At 35.9% G+C, this 21,630-nt stretch overlaps 1 protein-coding gene across 1 annotated transcript in view; it reads left to right on the forward strand.

Annotated features, from left to right (window-relative positions):
• The window catches only part of NDFIP2 (Nedd4 family interacting protein 2), a 67,880-nt gene that overhangs the window by 34,288 nt on the left and 11,962 nt on the right, over positions 1-21,630 (forward strand). The window contains exons 3-5 of the mRNA XM_047720215.1: positions 5,073-5,206; positions 10,147-10,240; positions 19,638-19,762. Coding sequence (XP_047576171.1) covers positions 5,073-5,206; positions 10,147-10,240; positions 19,638-19,762 — 353 coding nt within the window. The remainder of the gene's footprint in view (positions 1-5,072; positions 5,207-10,146; positions 10,241-19,637; positions 19,763-21,630) is intronic.

The raw sequence follows: 21,630 nt of genomic DNA on the forward strand, positions 1-21,630 counted from the left end.
TGTAAACTTCCTTATGCTTACTAGAATCTGTTTCCAATGGAGTGGCATATTCCTTTTGGAAGAAATAAATAAATGTGTATATATATAAATTTATGTGTATAGATGCACATTATTTATAGATATATAGATATATGCATAAGTGTATGTGTGTATATATATACATATGTATTTGTGTTTGTGTATACCTACCTACATAGTTACAAAATAAGATGTGAGCGGACATGTGGTATGTGTGAACGGAGGTTAAGGGTGTACATAAGATGACCATATAGACATGGTAATAATTCCTGGACACAAGGCAGTGTTTCCTGCTTCCTCCTATTCATTTTATCCTTTCTGGTCATTCTAAAGAACTACCCTTATTTATTTCTCTGGCCACAATTTATATTTTCCCATTAATGCTAAGTTAATCATCATACAATTTATTTTTTATTTTTTACTTATATTCCTGTTACATTAGTTTCAGGCATACAATATAGTGATTTAGAAGTTTTATATTTTACTTAGTGCTCATCATAATAAATGTATTCTCTTTCTCCTTCCTGTTTCACTCATCCCTCTACTCACATCCCCTCTGCTAACCATCTTATTTATTCTCTGTGGTTAATAGTCTGTTTTTTGATTTGTCTCTGTTTTGTTTCTTAAATTCCACATATGAGTGAAATTCTCTGGTATCTTGTCTTTAACTTATTTAGGTTAGCATTGTACAGTCTAGCTCCATCCATGTTGTTGCAAATGGCAAGATTTCATTCTTTTTTAAAACGCTGAGTAATAATTCCATTGTGAGTGTGTGTGTGTGTGTGTGTGTGTGTGTATCTTTATCCACTCATCTGTCTGTGGACACTAGGGCTGCCTCCATAATTTGACTATTGTAAATAATGTTACAGTCAATACAGGGGTGGATATAACCCTTTGAATTGATGTTTTCCTATTCTTTGGGTAAATATCCAGTCATGATTACTGGATTGGGTAGTCTCTCTCTCTCTCTCTCTCTTTTTTTATTTTTTATTTTTTATTTTTATTTTTATTTTTAAGATTTTATTTATTTATTTGACAGAGAGAGAGAGATCACAAGTAGGCAGAGAGGCAGGCAGAGAGAGGAGGAAGCAGGCTCACTGCTGTGCAGAGAGCCCGACGCGGGGCTCGATCCCAGGACCCTGAGATCATGACCTGAGCCCAAGGCAGACGCTTAACTGACTGAGCCACCCAGGTGGCCCAGGGTAGTTCTATTTTTAATTTTTTTAATCTCCATATTGCGCTAGTTTTCATTCCCACCAGCAGTGCATGATGGTTCCTTTTTCTCCACATCCTCACCAACACTTGTTTCTTAAAGTTAATCATTATATAATTTAAAAATATTTAAAATATGGTTTTGTATACTATTATAATCTCTAAATATTTTATATGTTCATTATGAAACATTTTTTAAACCTGTTATAAAAAAATGCTTTAGTGTTTAAAAACCCTTCACTAGAGTATTTCATCTTTCTTATTTCTTATTCTGTAATTAATATCATTATTTCTCTTAAAATCATCCCAGCTTTCTCTGGTTACTGTGGTTTTATCTAGATCATAAAGGTTGTGTAAAAAGACCAAACCGTTTACTTTTTTCATTTATAATATTATGCAGTTACTGAAAATCATCTTCTGTATGAAGGCATTCTCACTAATAAATTAGCAGATGCTTACTCCTTTTATTTGTATATAATGTTTATTTGATCACTATGCTTGTTTAGTGCCCAGTTTGACAGAGAGTTTTTATATTGATTTATAGCAGTTTTATTTATCTTAAAATTTAATAGCTGTATTGGTGCTTGCTAAAATTTATAATAGGCTAAATTTTCTTCATTATTCTTCAAGTTTCCAGAATACAGTTCAGTGAATTTTCTACCCTTAAACAAACAAACAAACAAACAAACAATTGATAGTCTTGAAGAAAGAAAATAGAAAATTAGTTGTTTTGCTGATGCCTATCTGTGTTTAAATGATGGAAGATGCTAAGATTGAAATTGTAATTTTTTTTTGTTGTGGCCACCATTGCCACTGCTGTGTAACAAACCAAATGAAGTGCAGTATCAACCATTTTTATTAGTTCTTACGGTTTTTGTGGTGGGCTAGGCTCAGTTATGGAATTTTCTCCCAGGATCTCATGTGATTATCATCTTTTGGTGACCTGAAGCTCAAGTCACCTTGATGGCTTCCTTATTAACATATTTGGCCGCTGATGCAGGCTTTAGCTAGGGCATCAGATGCGACTGTTGGCTAGAACACCTCTGTGTGGCCTCTTATTGTGGCCTGCACTTCCTCACTGAATGGAGGCTGGGTTCCAAGAATAAGCATTTTGAAATCCAGATAGAAGCTGTATCACCGGTTATGGCATTGCTTCAAAAGTCACATAGTATCACATCTGCCAGGTTTGGTTTGTTAGAAGTGAGTCACTAAGTTTTATCTTTATTCAAGACAGTTGAGGAATTAGTCTAGACCTCTTGGTGGGAAGAGTTTCAAAGAATAGAGTAAGTTTCAGCACCGTCACAGCTGCCTACTGTCTTTCCCCCCATCACCAGACCTTTCCCTTTGTCATTCTTCTTCATTTCCATAAATGGCTCCAGGAGGCCAGACACCGTGGAGTCATCTTTTTGGGACTGTATCCAAAATTGTATGTTTTTTTTCTCCTGTAATTTTTTATGTAATTAAATATGTTACTAATTTCTGTAAGCCAGTCAACTTCTGTATTCCTAGAATAAATGGTCACTGTGTTCTAATGTCTTCTGTATTTAGATTTGTTAGTATTTTTTAGAAGTTTTGTGGTTTTATTATGGGATCTTTATGTACTATCCTTACCATTTTAGTATTAATATTGTGGAAGCAACATAGCATGAATTGAGAAGCTTCTCATTTTTCTTTGCTCTAGAATAGTTTTGAAAATGAAGCATGCCATTTTTAAAGGTTAGATAATTTTCAATTGTAAGACAAGTGGAGCCTGCTACCTACCTGGGTGTTCAGTTATTCTTATAATCTGTGTTATTCCTGGTCCCAGAATTTTATTTTTACATCTATACTAAAATGACTGTAGTTGAGCACGAGAAAGTCATTTTAGAAGTTTGCGTCTCTTTAATGAAAACCATTGATACTATTTTTCACCTTCTCTTAGTGTTGTATTTGAAGCATCGGCAGGACCAATTTTCAGTGATTATTTATGTTTTTCAGTAGGTCACTTTCTGGCTGGTTTTATAGATTTCAGCAGCATCAGTAATAATAGTTGACATTTGTATAAGGCTTTACAGTTTACGGAGTCCTCTTGAATACTCTTAAATTCTGTCATATAATAGCAAGTAATAGCCTTGCTGGCTCAGTAGAGCTTCATAAAGTGCTTAAGTGATTTGCTTGGGGTCATATAACTTAAGGAGCTGGGACTGGAGCTCCCCAGATGCTAAGTTTTCTGCTTGAGAACTGCTGCCTTAAAGGGTAGGCAGAAAATAAGTAGAATTAAGCAGTGGAAACTAAAGCAGTAGTAAAACAGTGCTCCTTCCCCAGTTTCATCTGTTACTGGATAGGATATTTTTGTCTGTTGAGGGAGTTAAAACTTTTTGAAAACTCACATATCTGTTGTTAATGTAAAAGATCTCTCTCTTCTTGGATAATGTATGTCTTTGTTCCAGTTTTTAAATTTCTAATTTTAATGTTAGTGCCTTAAAATTCATAACAATTGCTTTCACTTAAATTTTTCTTCTATTTTAGTCTTCAGAGCTAAAGAAATCTGTTTACTTGGGGCGCCTGGGTGGCTCAGTGGGTTAAGCCGCTGCCTTCGGCTCAGGTCATGATCCCAGGGTCCTGGGATCGAGCCCCGCATCGGGCTCTCTGCTCAGCGGGGAGCCTGCTTCCTCCTCTCTCTCTCTCTGCCTGCCTCTCCGCCTACTGTGATCTCTGTCTGTCAAATAAATAAATAAAATCTTTAAAAAAAAAATTTTTATTTTAAAGTCAATATCCATTACAATACAATAGGAAAAGTATTGCTAGAATGAAGTATGTTTTTGTGTTGGAAATGCAAGAAATTCTGATGGAGAAAATGTACAAATACTATAGTTAAAATAAGGAAATCACAGAAGTGATGTCAGACATTATAGTATGGACTACTATGAGAACTTACCTGTTTTTCATGACAATGATTCTAGCATAAGTCTAATCAGTTTATTGATCTGTATGTATCATTTTACTTGTACCATTCAATTTGGTGATAAGTGATGCAGGTTTTTTTTTTTTTTTTAATTAGCATTCTGCACTTACTCTACTGTGTTATATTTCTGGAGATCATATTTCAAAAATAGTTTAAAAGTTGGGGAGGGGGAGAAATTCTTCATAAAAAACTAGATAGATATGGGGAAGAATGGGAAGGGAGGACAAGAGTAAAAAAGAGCTAAAAATACTCAGTTTTTGTTTGTTTTGTTTTGTTTTTAGCGAAGAGAAATACTGAATTTGCTGAAGAGATTCAGGCAGTTTCTAAAACTGACATGTAGAAAAATGAACCTCACGTGTTATCAGAACAGATACTGGGATTCAGGAAATCCCAGGGTTCTGCTACTTAATGGTTCTGCAGTTCTGGGCAGATTACTTCTTTGGACCTCAGAGTTGCTAAGATTAACGTATATAGCAGTAGTATATTACATGGTTAGTACTATGTAAATGTTATTTCTGATATTTTTGCTTTTTGGGCTATGAGATTATGAGCAAGTAAATTAAATTCTTTGAGCATAGCAGTGGGTACAGAGGATGCCCATATGTGGTGAGTTTCTCATTTCCCTTGTACGTAGATTTTTAGAATTTCATTCTTGATATTTTTGTTTTGTATATCAGCCTGTAGGTGATAGTTATCGGTCTTTTCCCTTTGTAGTAAATATGGGGCTAAACTACCATATACAGTTGTAGTAATTTATGTTACATAGCTTATAAAATAGGACTACAAAAAGCAGTAATAGTCTTTAGTGGCCTGTTGCAAGTTATTAAATTACATTTTTGGCTGTAAAAAATTTATGAAATAGTTTAATGGTTGTCCTTTTTTTAATCCCTTTCTTCAGATACAGAAGTTTACAGTGAGTTTTATCCCGTGCCACCTCCCTACAGTGTCGCTACCTCCCTTCCTACATACGATGAAGCCGAGAAGGCCAAAGCCGCTGCCATGGCGGCCGCAGCAGCAGAGACAGCCCAGAGAGTAAGGCACCCGATGGCTTCCTTTTGAGAATACCGTTTTTAGTGATTTTCAGTACCTTTAGTAATGTTAAAAATAGTTCTCTGAGTTTGAGAGTGTGCACGTATTGTTTTTAGTATCTTCTCTATTCCTATTTATGTGTGTCATCATTTTTTGGTGAAATTGGCACTGTCCTATCCATTCCTTTACCTCATTTCTGTTTCTGTTTCTATTTATTGCTATTTCTACCAATCTTTCTTTGTAGCCCATCTTAATTCGTGGGAATCCTCATCCTTATCTGTACCAGGACATTTCCCAAGTCTTGATTTCTCTCCTTTCACCCTTCCATCCTCTGACTTCCTCACTCTAGATGCTCCACCCCATTGATGTCTTCTCTGTTGAAGTCATTATCTCCCTCCTCATATAGTTTAGATTCTGTGATCCCTAATTAAAATCATAAATTATCTTTTTTCCCTACTCATTTGTATGTATTAGAGCCAGTCTCCTGTAACTCCACGAATGAGCTCACTGTAGGTTAAAAATCACAGAGAATAAGTTACAAGTTTTCAAATTACGTTTGTCAGCTCATTTTGTGTGTGTGTGTGTCCTTTTACACATCCCACCCTAGAATTTTAGAACGATGGTCAAGGATTCCACCTGTCCTATCTTCTCTTACTGTCTTTGTAATAGAGTCAGTGATAAATACATGTATATTCTTGTTCTGGTAAAAGGAGTGACTGTCTCAGGAGTGGAGAATCAATGCGATGCATCCATGCTATTCTATGGTCAGAGAATAGATGGAAGTTATTTACATTTTATTTATTTATTTTAAATGATTTTATTTATTTACTTGGGGAGAAGAGACCACAGAGGAAGAGAGGGAGAAGCAGACTCCCTGCTGAGCAGAGAGCCCGAGGAGGGGCTTCATCCCAGAACCCTGAGATTATGACCTGAGCTGAAGGCAGATGCTTAACCGACTGAGCCACCCAGGCCCCCATTATTTACATTTTAGTGTGGCTGCAAGCAGGGCTAGAGTTTGTTGCCTTTTTTTCTTGCTTCAGACTTTTTAGAGATATCATTTCAGATTCCTAGGTTCATCCCATGTTGTTTAAGAAAAGACACCAAAAAATCACTTTACACAAAAAGCTAGAATCAGGTGAGGGACAAAAGGAGAGAAAGGTGATTCTATGTAAAGCGTTCTTCTTCTGCCATTAGGCCAGAGCCCAGCGAGCAGATGATCTGATAGGTGAGCGTTTTTTCCTGGATGGGTTTTTTTCATCAGTACATATCTTTCCATGACTGTTCCCACTCCCATATTCCAACACACAGTTAAATGTCAACATAAATAGCTTTGGGCACGTAAGTAAGGGCAGTAAGCCTCAAATTTATTATTTATGCCATTTCCCTTGGAGGGTGAAAGTAAGTCTTTGTTAAGACAGTGGCATAAAATATAGCTCAGTCAATAAAGATTTTTGATACTTGGAGGAGAGAATCAGGGAGAAGGAGAATAGATCTGTAGTGTGGAGTTTCTGTCAAAATCAGTTTTAGGTTGCTTCGCACATACATGGTTGTACACGCATTATTTGCATGCATGCACTCTCCATGAATGAGAAGAGCATAACTCCTTTTCTCAGGGAGTGTCTCCCTAGAGACCTTGGAAATGGCAAATGTCCTTAAAAGGATGCTACTGACCTTGGGACCTCTACTGCCCTAACTTCCACACTATAGAACTCTGAAGAGAAAGAAGCATTGTCTTGCTTTCCGTTTTGGGAAAAGCACGAGGCTGATTTTACCTTTTGGAGAGAAAACTCTGAAATATTTCTACTCCAACCTTTCATTGTCATCATTTCCAGTGTCTTGTTTTTGGAAAGTAATATGATTCCAGTCTGAACTGGAACATGTCCAGAAGAAAAATTTTCTGTTTTCAACTGCTTCTGATATCATCATAATGCCTGCTTGTGAAGACTGTGGAAAATTTCATGGAAAGCAAAATATAATTGAACAGAAGAGACTTATTTATAAAGACTCTTAAATTCATCAGTTTCTAATGCAGTGCTCCAGCACCCTCTTTTTGGCAAAAGATGATTGAGTATGGGTTTCTATACCTGATTCAGATAGAAAACTGGTCGGATTAGCATTTGAGTATGTATTCAGTTGTAAATGAATCTCACCTTTCTTAAATCCATGCTCATTGGGAGAATACAGGTAGTAGCCAGGAGACTTGGGAACAACACTGTTTTCTACTATTTCCTGTTTCTGATGTGCAGGATTGCATGCAAATTATGGGATAATTAAATAGATTTATAGATACGAACTCTTTTTTAAGAAGATTTATTTATTAGAGCATGTGCACTAGTGCGAACTTGCACTAGTGCGAACTTGCACTAGAGTGGGAGGAGGGGCAGAGGGAGATACTCTTCAAGCAGACTCCTCCCTGAGATTAGGACTTTGAGATCATGACCTGAGCAGGAGGCAGATGCTTAACCGACTGAGCCACCCAGGCACCCCAAACCCAGTATTTTCTAATGGTCACTACACATGCCCACATCTCTCTTCTGGGGAACGACACTCTTCCAAAGCTGTCTGCAATGTAAATAGCCTTGAAAAGATAGTACGAAAGAAGGGTGGCCAGTGCCTCTACCTCAAAGATGTATGGAAATATTAAGGACTCGTGGAGAATTATCTCCTGACTAGAGCCCACTATTGATGGGCATTTAGATTGTGTCTAATCTTTGCTCTTAATATTATTGTTGCAGGGCACCTGGATGGCTTACTCTGTTAAGAAAGAGTCTTACTCTTGATTCCGGCTCAGATCGTGATCTCAGTAATGTGATATCAAGCTCTGTGTCGGGCTCTGTACTAGGCATGGAGCCTGCTTAGGATTCTCTCCCTCTCTCTAAAAAAAAAAGCGAGCAAATCCAAAAAAACATTGCTGCAATGAATTATCTTTAATACATCATTTCTTGTAAGTGGGAATATATTGTATATCTGTACAGTATATTTCAAGAGCTGGAATCGTTGGGTGTGTACATTTTTTTCTTTTTTTTGAGTTTTTATTTAAATTCTAGTTAACATATACTGCAATATTAGTTTCAGGTATACTTCTGAGTAATTCAACGTTTATATACAAAACCTGGTGCTCTTCACAAGCGCACTCCTTATTCCCCATCACTTTTTTTTTTTTTTTTTTAGATTTTATTTATTTATGACAGAGAGATCACAAGTAGACAGGGAGGCAGGCAGAGAGAGGGAGGGAAGCAGGCTCCCTGCTGAGCAGAGAGCCCGACGCGGGACTCGATCCCAGGACCCTGAGACCATGACCCGAGCCGAAGGCAGCGGCTTAAACCACTGAGCCACCCAGGCGCCCCTCCCCATCACTTTTTGAACCCCCTTCCCCTCTGGTAACCATCAGTTTGTGCTCTGTAGTTGAGTCTGTTTCTTGGTTTGCCTCCCCCCAACCCCCGCCTTTTTAACCCCTATTGATCATTTGTTTTGTTTCTTAAATTCCGCGTATGAGTGAAATCATGTGGTATTTGTCTTTCTTTGACTTATTTTGCTTAGCATAATACCCTCTAGCTCCATCCATGTCATTGCAAATGGCAAGATTTCATTTTTTTTTTAATGGCTAAGTAATATTTTACCATATATATATATACACCACATCTTTATCCATTCATCATTTGAGGAACACTCAGGCTGTTTCCATAACTTGGCTATTGTAGATAATGCTGGTGTAAACATTGAGGTGCATGTATCCCTTTTGAATTAGTATTGTTGTCTTCTTTGGGTAAATACCTAGTAGAGCAGTTGCTGGGTTGTAGGATAGTTTTATTTTTAACTTTTTGAGGAACCTTCCTCCATACTGTTTTCCAGAGTGGCTGCAATAGTTCCCACGAACATTGCAGGAGGGTTCCTTGCCAGTACCCATTGCAACCATTGTTGTTGATTTTAGCCATTCTGACAGGTGTGAGGTGATATTTAGTGTAGTTTTCAGGAAATCTCGATGATGAGTGATGTTGGGCTTCTTTTCATGTGTCTGTTGGCCATCAGATATCCTCTTTGAAAAATGTCTGTTCATGTCCTCTGTTCATTTTTTAATTGCATTATTCATTCTTGGGGTGTTGAGTTTTTAAGTTCTTGGTATGTTTTGGATACTAACCCTTTATCAGATATATCATTTGCAAATATCTCTTACCATTCCGTAGGTTGCCTTTTAGTTTTTTCGATTGTTTGCTTCACTGTACAGAAGCTTTTTATTTTGATGAAATCCCAGTAACTTATTTCTGCTTTTGTTTCTCTTGCCTCAGGAGACACATGTAGTAAGAAGTTGCTACAGTTGATGTTAAGGAGGTTACTTCCAAAGTTCTCCTCTAGGATTTTAATGGTTTCCTATCTCATATTTAGGTCTTTAATCTGTTTTGAATTTTATTTTGTGATTGCTGTAAGAAGGTGATCCAGTTTCATTCTTTTGCATGTTGCTGTCCCGTTTTCCCAACACCATTTGTCAAAGAGACTGTCTTTTTCCCACTGGATATTCTTTCCTATGTTGTTGAAGATTAATTGGCCATATAGTTGTGGGTTGTACATTTTTATTTTTGATAAATATTGCCAAATTGCCAGCCATAGAGATCATACCAGTTTAGATTCCACCACTGATTATAAAAATTCCTCTTTCCCGTTCGATGCAAATATGTCAGTCACATCTTTCTTGATAAAATTTTCATTAATCTAACGTTCAGTTTTTATCTTTTTTTGTTTTCTTTGAAAGTTATTCTTTTCAAGTGAGCTCATGAAAAATTATTTGCTAATGTTTTTGAATACATACTTTGTGCCAGACATTGTACTAATTGTATCATTTTTGTACAAGTTGAGAATATCTGATTTTATTTCAGTTCTAATCTTTATACTTAATAAAGTTATAATTAGTTTTTTAGTGAGCTCTTCTAATGTTATGTGTTTTACAGATTCAGGAGGAAGAGTGTCAACCAAGAGATGACTTTAGTGATGCAGACCAGCTCAGAGTGGGTAACGATGGGATTTTCATGCTGGCATTTTTCAGTAAGTGATTTTTCATTTCCAGATTGTTTTTTTGCATATACTAGCTGTGTTTGTATTTAAAGTAACCTAGTGAAGAAAGGCAAATACTGTTATTGTGTGTTTACTTTGTTTAAAATATAAATTGTTCCTGAGACTGAACTGTGTGGTCATACGATGCAATAAAAATCCTAGTATTTAGTATACTTATAGCTGTGTATTGTGGTCATAATGCTAGATGCTGACTCTGTGGAATTATATAAGTATGTTTCAGCTAAGTATGTTTTTGCATGAGAAATATTTCATGTCCATGCAGTGATGTAGGAGCATGCAGAATGAAACTATAAATTTTGCTTTTGGAGCAAAGGACTTCCATTTGAGTGTCTTTAAGCAGGAAGGAGGGTTGGAAAAGGAAATGTTCTGGGCAACTGAACAGAGAAATGCAAACATATTTTGTCTGGGGGGGTAGTGGTAAGGAATTAGAAGATCAGAAACCTAAGTATGATTTTTTTAACATGTTGCAGAATTCTTAAATACCTGAATTTGTAAAATGGACTTTATACTTTGAGGGAAGACTGCGTTACAGTCTTTTATTTCAGTTCCTAACATAGGGATTGGCAGATAGTATACTTAGTATATAATATATGACACTTGAATTGTTTAATTGCTAAAATTAAGTTTTAGAAATCCAGTATTTATAGAAGAAAATATATTACACTAGATATGATAAATTTCTGTCCTTAATCTGGTTAAATGATCAAGCACTCATAAAATGCTGATTTAACTCATTTTAGTATAAAATTTATTTTGATAATAAAAGTGAGAAATTACTTATTTAAAGTACTTTAAAAATAGAAAATAAGGAAAATATGTATCTTGAGTTGAGTTACTTTTACGTCTGGGTAATCATTAACTCTCCATTTTGAAAGACTTTCTTGCTTCTTTTCCTTCTTTCATTTCATCTGCTGAAGTATAGAAGTAGATAACCACTCAGAAGTGGGTCAGTGAGTGGGAAAGCAGTTACATTTTTCTCTTCAAATTTAATGTTATGTGTGGCCACCAGCTAATGTATATGCAGTATTTAAATCTTGTGTCTTTAGTTAAAATTTGTAGTTAGATATGATGTACCTGTAGGTACCATGGAAGGGAAAATGAATACTTTGATTACAAATAACTATTGTTTTGTACTATTAGTCTAGTAAATGTTAATTTTGTTCTTAGTTTTAGTTGAACAGGTAAACCTTTATTATTAGTAACAGTCTTCCCACATATTTTGTTTATAAAAAGATTAGCGTAAATACTAATTCTTTCAATGGTTATGTCTTTTAAAAATCTTAATTGGAAAAAGAAATTTAAATTTATTGTACTATATGTAGCATAAATACCTGTTTCTTAGGTATAAAAATGTGATTTGATATCATCTGTATGACTCAGAGCTTAGTGATTATTTCTCTATTTCTATATTTCACTTCTACTATCTTCTTTTTAACCTTTTTTTTTTTCTTTAGATTTGAAAACATTTTGATGATAAAAACAGTGTTGCAAATGTTTGGTAACCTGCACACTTAGTTGCCTTTAGTTTTGACCTCTGGTGGTATATTAATGTAAATACATATTTATATTTCATATATTTAAATTACCTGCTTTTTCTACGTTTTTACTAAGTGATGTTTTTATAACTTTTTTTATGCTCTATATTCTACAAATACTGCACCAATATTATAAGAGTAAAATTATAAATTATTTTCAGTCTTAATTTCCTCATATATTTTTTCTGGTAGGTTGTAGCCCAGTGTTTGAGCTTACTTGCTTTGATAAGCATAGATTTATTTGTAGTCACTACCATCTAGTGGCTGTTCTTCATATTGCAGCTTGCTATGTTTTTCATGCTGCTTCAGCTATCTAATAGCTATTATTTAGATTCTGTTTTCTATTTCTGTGGTTCAGAAATATATTTTATTTTTAAAATTTTATTAAGTTTTTAAATTTAATTTCAGTACAGTTAATATATGGTGCTGTATTAGTTTCAGCTGTACAATGTAGTGTAGCGACTCAGTAGTTTTGTATATTGCTCAGTGCTCAGCATGATAAGTGTTCTCTTAATCCCCTTCACCTATTTCACCAATTCCCCCCACCCAACTCCCCTCTGGTAACCATCAGTTTGTTCTCTTATGGTCTGTTTCTTGGCTTATCCCCTCCCCCCTCCTTTTTTTTGACTTTGCTTATTTGTTTTGTTTCTTAAATTCCACATACAGGTGAAATTATATGGTATATTTGTCTTTCTCTGACTTAGTTCATCTAGCTCCATCCATGTTGTTGCAGACGGCAAGATTTTATTCTTTTTTGTGGTTGAATAATACACTTTGTGGTGTGTGTGTGTGTGTGTGTGTGTATGTGTGTATGGGTGTTTACACACTTCTTCATTCATCTATGAATGAACACCAGGGGCTGTTTCCATAATTAGGCTATTGTAAATAAGGAGTAAACATAGGGGTGCATATATTCTTTTGAACTAGTGTTTTCTTATTCTTGGGGTAAATACCCAGTAGTGTGATTATTTCATCATAGGGTAGTTCCATTTTTCACTTTTTGAGGAACCTCCATACTGTTTTCCACAGTGATTGTACCAGTTTGCATTCCCACTGACACGTGTGAGGGTTACTTTTTCTCCACATCCTCACCAATACTTCTTGTCAGAAACATTTTCTTTAACAGGGTTTATAACTTAAACGGTTCAAGTGATATAAGTTCAAGTTGTGTGAATAAAACTGAAGTGAATATCAATAAAAATATTTCAGATCAGAACTTTTTGATGGTTTAATTCTTCCCTTCTCTCTTACAGCATCCACATTTCAGTCTCTTACCACATGTAATCTTAAAAAGTTTACACATAAATTTGGTAAAATATAGCATGTTGATGTTCAGAAAATGTAAAGAAAGAAACATATTGTATCTCTTGATATTTTTTGCTTCTCATAATTCCTTAAAGTGTCACAGCAGAATGCCTTATCTGTGCGTAATCTGCTTGTATCTGATCTTATTTTTAAGTTTTTAAGACAATGGAATGGGAGTCAATTATTTGTTAGTTAAAAGCTAGAAATTAAGATTTAGTCCATTGGATAATTGATAGTCTGTGGAAATGACCTTGAACGATAATGCTTAAAAATGTAATGGACTCTGTTTAGAAAACTTTTCTTCTAAGGTTTAGCCTTTTGTACCATATGTGAATCTTCATATATGTGTGTTATGGTAAAAATTAGTTAGCTACTATATTATTTATATAATACATATAGTAAAAATTAATCGGCATTATTCCCTTTTTATTTTTTTTTTAATTTTTATTTTTTTAAGATTTTATTTATTTATTTGACAGATAGAGATCGCAGGTAGGCAGAGAGGCAGGCAGAGAGAGAGGAGGAAGCAGGCTCCCTGCTGAGCAGAGAGCCTGATGCGGGGCTCGATCCCAGGACCCTGAGATGATGACCTGAGCCGAAGGCAGAGGCTTTAACCCACTGAGCCACCCAGGCACCCCCCTTTTTATTTTTTTAAAGATGTCTCAATTTATTTGAGGGAGAGCATAAGTGGGGAAGGGGCTAGAGGGAGAGGGACAGAGAGAATCTTAAGCAGACTCCCTGCTGAGCGCAGAGCTCCACATGGGGCTAGATCCCACAACCCCTAAGATCAAAACCTGAGCCAAAATCACAAGACAAGACATCTAACTGACTGAGTGTCCCAGGCATCCCCATTATCTCCTTTTTAGACTCGAGGGAAACACAGTTAAAGACATATTGTTGTAATTTTAAAAGGAATTAGAATATTGTTTTGAAATATGACTTCTGAATCGTAAGAAATTGCCAAACTGTCTTACCAAAATGATTGTACCACTCTGCATTCCCATCAGCGGTGAGTGAGTTTCTGTTGCTCTGATTCTCATTTAGCATGAGGTATTGACAGTTTTTAAAATTTTAGCTGTTATAATGGATATGTGGTAATATCTCATTGTGGTTCAATTTGCATTTCCCCAAGGATTGATGATATTGAGCATCTGAATTCACTAATAAGCATTTTTGAGCACCTACTATGGACAAGTCATAAAAGTTACAGTTCTTAAAGAGGTTGTCTGGGCATTACACATCCTGAAAAACAATACATTGATTACTTGTTCTGTCCAGATAAAGCTATGTTTAGGTGATGTTGTATATGGTAAGTGAATCCAGAAAGGGAAAACTATAGGGGACCTGGCTGGCTCGGTCAGTTAAGCCTCAGCTTTTGGGTCAGCTCATGATCCCAAGGTCCTGGGGTCGATCCCACATCAGGTTCCCTTCTCAGTGGGGAGTCTGCTTCTTTTCTCCCTCTGTCCTTCCCCCGGCTTGTGCGCGCGCGCACACACACACACACACATCCTCTCTTTCTCTCAAATAAATAAATAAAAATCTTTAAAAAATTGTAATTATGCCTTAAGAAAGTCATATAATATTTGTAAAGTATTAAAGTTACTTTGTTTATAAGAAAAAATTTGTTTTGGTCATCTCATTGCTTATAATTTAGCTGAAATGTCTTAAAACTAAAAAATGTTAGCTTGTCTTTCTTAATGACTAATTGTTTAAATGAGGGGAATTGCTTGAGGTTAAGAGAGAAATTTACCAGTATGCAGTTCGGAATTAGGTTTAGTGAAATTGATTCTTTGTCTAGGAACTTACTGTCTTTGAAACTTGATGCATTTATATGTATTGAGAATTTTTCTGTGATTGAAGAAATCAGTGCTCGTTGTTAGTATTATATGTATATTCATTTATGATTTTCATTTGTTTATTTTCAAAACAAATACCAGATTTTTAAAAATGTAGAACTTTTTAAACTTTTCATCTTTAAATTAAAACAGGAGAAATTTGCAGAAATAATAGTTGCCATGTAACTTTCGTGTGGATTTCTCAAGTGTTAACATTTTATGTAATGTCAGTGCAATGACCAACATTAGGAAATTAACATTATGAAATAGTACTAACTAGTTTACAGACCTTATTTGGTTTTTTACTAGTTGTTCCATTGGTGTCCTTTTTATAGTCCAGGATTATATATTGTATTTCATTGCCATTTTGCTCTAGTCTGGCCTTAGTCTGCTCTTAATTGAAAAGTTTGTTAGTGTTACTTTGTTTCTTATGACTTTGATTCTTTTGGAGAATATGGGCCAGTTTTGTTTACTGTCTCTCAATTTGGATTTACCTAATATTTCCTCGTGATTATACTGAGGTTATGCATTTCTTCTTTCCTCCTCGCCACCGCCGCCTTCTTCCTCTCCCCTCCCCCTCCCTCCTCCTCCCTCCTCCTCCTTCAACCCTTCTTCTCTCTCTCTCTCCCTCTTTTTTTTTTTTTTTTTTTTTTTTTTAAGAATACCATAGAAATGATGTGCCCTTCTCAGTGCATCATATCAGGAGACAGTGATCTGGTTATGTCTTGTTGATGGTGATGTCAGCTCTCATCAGGTTAAGGTGGTGTCTGCCAGCTTCATTATAAAGTTTTCCCCCTTTGTAATTAATAAGTATCTTGTGGCTTTTGTAAATTTAAAAGTAAAGTCTTATTAAAGAATAAACTGTAGTATTTAATCCTCCCTTCTAGGTTATCCTGCTGCACTCTTTATGTAGACGGGTGTTACGATAAAAAGATCACTGGCTATGAGAGGTGAAAGACTTGGATGCTTCTGTCTTACCTATAGCTCTTGCTTTGTGAGTTATGTGGCACTTCACTGTTCTAAGTCTCCTGTTAGTGGAATTAATTTTGACCTTGCTCTTCTTAAAAGACTAACGTGAGGATCAGTTAAGTTAAAATATGTGGAATGTCATAAATTACAGATTGCTGTTAGGTTGAGGTAGTAGTAATGTTCTCCTTCCCTGTCCTTACTTGAGCATTCACCTTTTAGAAAGAAGGTAAGCCTTCCTTCAAATCTCATTAACTTGTCTGACTCACTTTCTTTTAACGAAGTGCACTGGGAAGGTGAATGTGGAAAGTGTAACTGGAGCAACACTAAGCATTCTTTTCACCGGCTTTTCTGAGTTAATCGCCCTGCTTCTGGCTACCCCAACTTTTTCTAAGGAATCTAGGCTATATGAGCCTATATAAGTCTTTGGCTTCTGTGGATTCCATGTTGGGCCTTGCGGTGTGGGGAAGAGATGCCTTAAACCTTTTAAGCTGCCTAATTCGTCTTAGGTTTCCAGGGAAACATGGCATGAGTGAAGTACAGCTAAGAGAAAAGTGTCCTTGTCTTTTTTTCTAGGCATGTATATGTTTGCTTGCCTCTACTGTATGTTCCTAATTTTATGGACTTTACACACTAAAAGTTTAGCATACATTTATTAAATTCTTTTTTGCCAGCTCAGGCATGTCATAGAGGATTTAGAATTGAATGTTTCTGCCCTTTCTGTATTTTAAAGACCTGTGGAGCTCTACTTGCCGTCTTACAGGCCAAGGGGCATAAAAAGTGAAGCTATCTGTGCTTCAGTAGTTACCAACTTCACTGTTTTCCCAGTGTTTAAGCCAGGTGCAGAATACATAATGTTATGTATTAGTCTCTTAGAGCTGTCATGACAAATACCACCAACTGGATGGTTTAAACAGTGGAAATTTATTTTCTCACAGTTCTGGAGACTAGAAGTCCAAGATCAAAGTGCTGGAAAATTCGATTTCTGGTGAGGGCTTTCTTCCTGGCTTGTGGACAGCTGTCTTATTGCCAGGTCTCTTTTCTACATGTGGGTGGAGAGAGTGCTCTCTGGTGTCTCTTCTCTTCCTATGAGGACACCAGTACTAGTGGATTAGGGCTCTACCTTTACAAATCTTCCTGAAGGCCCTGTTTCTAAATACAGTCACACTAGAGGTTAGAGCTTGTCTCTGAATTTTGAGGAGATACAGTTCGGTCCATAACACATTATATCACATGAACACAGCTTCTAGGAATCCATATTTCTGACAGAGAGCAAAAAGAAAACACAATGACTCGGTAGGTACTTTTTTGTTCTTTTGTATCTTACTTCTGATGTGAGTATAATTATATGTATAGTAGATATTGGTAAGTCTGCTTTGAGGAAAACAGTGTTTGAATTAATTTTCCCCAAAACTAAATATACACATACTCAGAGGTAAAAATGCACTTCTGGAATATTTTGCTGTTTTGTATTTTCTCCATCAGTACTTCCTATGTTTTAACAACGTGACATGCTTACAAAATGATAGAGTATTTATAGCATACTGGGATACAGGAATAAGGTGCTCTGCCCCAGATCTCACCTGCTTACTGAGGAGGAAGAGAGGCTCTCTCTCAGCCTGTCACTAAGCACATACATGGCACACTGGTTTGGGAATCTCTACTGCTCTTCATTAATGTACATTATTTTAAATACCAAATTATTTTTTGATTAGCAGTTGCATGTTTTTCTCCACAGATAATACAAATATTAACCAATTAGATGTAGAGCAGCTGTGTCTAATATTGTATTCTATGACCATGGAAATAGTCTCTATCTCTGATGTCCAGTATGATAGTTAAAAGCTCAATGTGGCCGTTGAGTGCTTCAAAAGTGGCTAGTGTGACTGATGGACTAAATTTTAAATTTAAATTTAGTTTTAATTAATTGAAATTTGAATAGCCCCCTTTGTAGGGTAGGGTAGGTGGAACAAGTGGAAAAAGCAGTGTGGCTGGTGGCATTAGATAGCATAGATGCAGAGGATAGCCAGATGCTGATCAGTATCTAGGTTTATAAAGAAGAAAATGTAGAATGTAAGTGAGTTTTATCTCCAGTAGTGTCTCCTGAATTTTTTTTTTTTTTGCAGAAAAGATATAACCTACTCTAAAAATATCATTTTGTATGGGTAGTAATAATGGTTAACATTTCTTAGCAGTCACCAAGTGCCAGGTTCATTATCTCACTTAATCCCCTTAACCAGACTTGTGAAGTAGGTCCTACAGATCGGAGGTCTGTGGCTCACAGAAGTCAGCAGCGAGTCTCATGAGTGATACCTGTCACACTGTGACTCAAACACAAGTCTTATTTCAAAATTTATTCTCCTGACTGTTGTACTGTATAACATAGCTTACCATAAATGATCAAGAAAGCTGTGCCCAGGATGCATTAGGAAGGAAGAAATTATCAGAGTGGGGGAATTGCTTTGAAGAAATAGCTATTTCATTTAAACTTATCCTAAAATGTTTCCTCTTTGTCTTCATAATTCTGAAAAATCAGCATTTCTTTAGGTAATTTACTTTGTTTTCCCTGAGGGTTGGTTAGAAATATTGAGAGTGAAAGGATGGGCACTGAACAGGACCAAAGTTCTGCTCAAATTGATCTTCAGTTTTATTATTGTTACTATTATTATTTTGATAATGTTAATATCTTGAAAGATAAGGCACTCTGATTATAGCTCAGGGACCTGTGTCAGAATGGTTTCTGTTACAAGTAATAGAAAACCCTTACTTGGCTGTTTTAAATAGTTAGGAGATTATCTCACAAAACAGAAAATCCATGGACGAGCAGACCTCAGCCACAGTAACTATCAGTTCTGGGGCTCTGCTTTTCTTTGATTTTCTTCACTCCTTTAATCCTCATCCTGATAGCACAATCCCTGTAGCAGTTCCAGATGTTATATCCAAACGGACATCCAGTGGATAAGGAGTTTAAAATAAAAAAAATTTATTGTAGAAATTCTCAAACTAGGCAAGACTATAATAACCTCTGTGTATGTATCACTCAGTTTCAACAATGATCAATTTAGAGCCACTGTTACTTAACTATATTCCATCCCCTGTCTCCTTGATGTGTTCTTAAGAACCAAAAAATGCTGTTCAGAAGTCCTATTAAAAAAAAAAAATGGCAGGGAGTTTTGGCCTCCTGTGATTTTCCCAGACTACTCAGGACCCACCTTTTGGGGTTAAGTATGGGGTCCAGCCTTCCTTAAAATACTCTGTAGGTAGGTGGGATCCTGAAAAGGGGGAAAGGCAGATAGGAGGAAGAGGCAATGAACAATACCTTCTCTGGAAATACTTTATAATTTATTTGGCTCATCTTTAATACTACTTTTAAAAAAACACAATTTGGTTGGTTGATTGGTTAGGTTGGAATTCTTGGGTGGGGTCACATGGGAGCTACCTTGTGACTTGGTTTTTTTAGGTGGTTTAAAAATGCAGCTTCACCTATTGGTGATAAATTTTAAGGAATTGATTCCTGTTGATCAAACTGACAAGAAACCAAGCTTATCTGTTTGTTAATGCATAGTTAACTAATATATTTGCAAGAGGTAAACTATAGTCTATGAAGAAGACATAATAGGTACAGAGTCAAAAGAAAGAGAATTGTTATTTCCATTGTACAATGAAGTACTGTTAATATTATGTCCAAAAGGTGGTCTTTAAAATAACTATTTCTCTTGCTTTTAGTGGCATTTATTTTCAACTGGCTTGGATTTTGTTTATCCTTCTGTATCACCAATACCATAGCTGGAAGGTATGGTGCCATCTGTGGATTTGGACTTTCATTGATCAAATGGATTCTTATTGTTAGGGTGAGTGTTTTAATAGCCTCTATCACTTCTATCTCTAAAATTAAAATTTATAAATTTAAAAATTTCTTGTGTGGTTCACAGATGTTTCACATATATGGATCAATTATTTTGAGACTTATTCTTAACTTTTATACTTATTATTGTAGTGATCTCTGTGGTGTGAACATTCTGTAACTTTATTACATGAGAGCTTGTTACTAGGTGGAAAGAGCTTTGAAGTAAAAAATTTGAGTTTGACTCTTATTTATATCAGTGTTTTAACTGTATGTTTTTAAGTTGTTTTGAGCATTTCTTCATAATAAGCTGGTAATACTGCCTGTTAGGATTTCTGTGTGGTCTAGAGGTAATACTGTTGAAGCACATGTCCAGTTGCTGCACAAATGCAGGTGCTTGGTAAACCAGGGCTGTGACTCGTGTGATAGAACGCATGCATGCCTACTGTCCGTTAAAACAGAACATTTTCTTTTGGTTAGTGAAATTCTCAAGGATTTAATTATCTTTTTCCTTTTCATAACATTAAGAGCTCAAAAGTTAACTAAGACCTCCTAGGTAGCTCTCAGAAGTTTTTTTCCCTTTTGATCCTTCTCCACCTTTCTTATTTCCCTGTTGTTCTGGAATTTACCTTCTGTCTGTTTCTTATCACTTACAAGACGGGATGTAGAGAGATAATGCTAAGTCCTTTTCTTTTTCTCTTCTCAGCACCTTGTCCCAAAATAATTTTTCATAACCATTCCATGGTAGTATTATTATCATAGTCTTCCCCAGCTTTTTCCCTTTGTCTCTCAAAGGCCCTTTTTAGCTTTTTTTTATAAAGCCTTATCCCTGGTTTCTTTGGGATAAGGCCTGGGAGAATGATCAAGAGTGGTTTTGGGGCACCTAGGTGGCTCAGTAGGTTAAGCATCCAACTCTTGATCTCAGTTCAGGTCTTGATCTCAAGGTCATGAGTTCAAGCCCCACATTGGGCTCCATGCCCCGTGTTGGTCCCCACACCACAGAGATCACTATACTACACTACATGACATTGTCACTTAAAAAGAAAAAGTGGTTTTATTGTTTTATTGTTTTGATAAGTTTTCTTAAATGTAACCCACATATCTCAGTGCTATTGTACAATTGATAAAATGCTTAATTTCTACAAATCATATTATTTAAACATTGATTTCTAACTGAATGAGTCACATCCTCCTAAAATTTTCGATAGAATCATATACTAAAATGTCAGCTTTACTTAAGTGCTGCAGGCCTTCAGTTATGCACCTAGATCACCACATTGATTTTAAAAAAACTGTAGGCTTAACGTGTTTCTTCCATTGTTTTGAAGCCTACCACTTCTCAGAGTGTTAGTAATCTTACCAGACCTTGGCTCTGTTCAGACCAGATTATAGGTTTTGGTTATTAATGCAGTGATTCTTGGGTAGTACCTGTGACTTGCCTTCTTCCCAGATGATCAGAATCTGAGCCAGTGTAAGAATAGCCCCTTGACAGATTCTTTTTCTAATTTCATTTTTAAAAATATGAGGTGGATTCTCACCGTGAGCATAAATCTGTTAAGGTGTTAGGGAGCACACAAAGATAAAGCACAATCCCTGCTCTTACAGAAGTGATTACTAGAAAAACCTCAAAAGAGTTGAAGCTAGATGTGTCTAGTGATTATTATTATGTCAGTAATAATATTACTACTAACTATAACTATATTATGTTAGTAATAATAACTATTATTCAAATGGATCTCTCATCGTAGTCACGGAACACAAAAATGATTTGAGGACTGCTTTCTCAACTCTCCTAAACTTAATAGTTTGTGTATTCTGGAGTCATTTAAAAAAAAAAAAAAAAGAAGAAGTCCAGTCCGTAATATGCAACCTATG

This window comes from Lutra lutra, chromosome 3 (genome assembly GCF_902655055.1).
Source record: "Lutra lutra chromosome 3, mLutLut1.2, whole genome shotgun sequence".
NCBI lineage: Eukaryota > Metazoa > Chordata > Mammalia > Carnivora > Mustelidae > Lutra > Lutra lutra.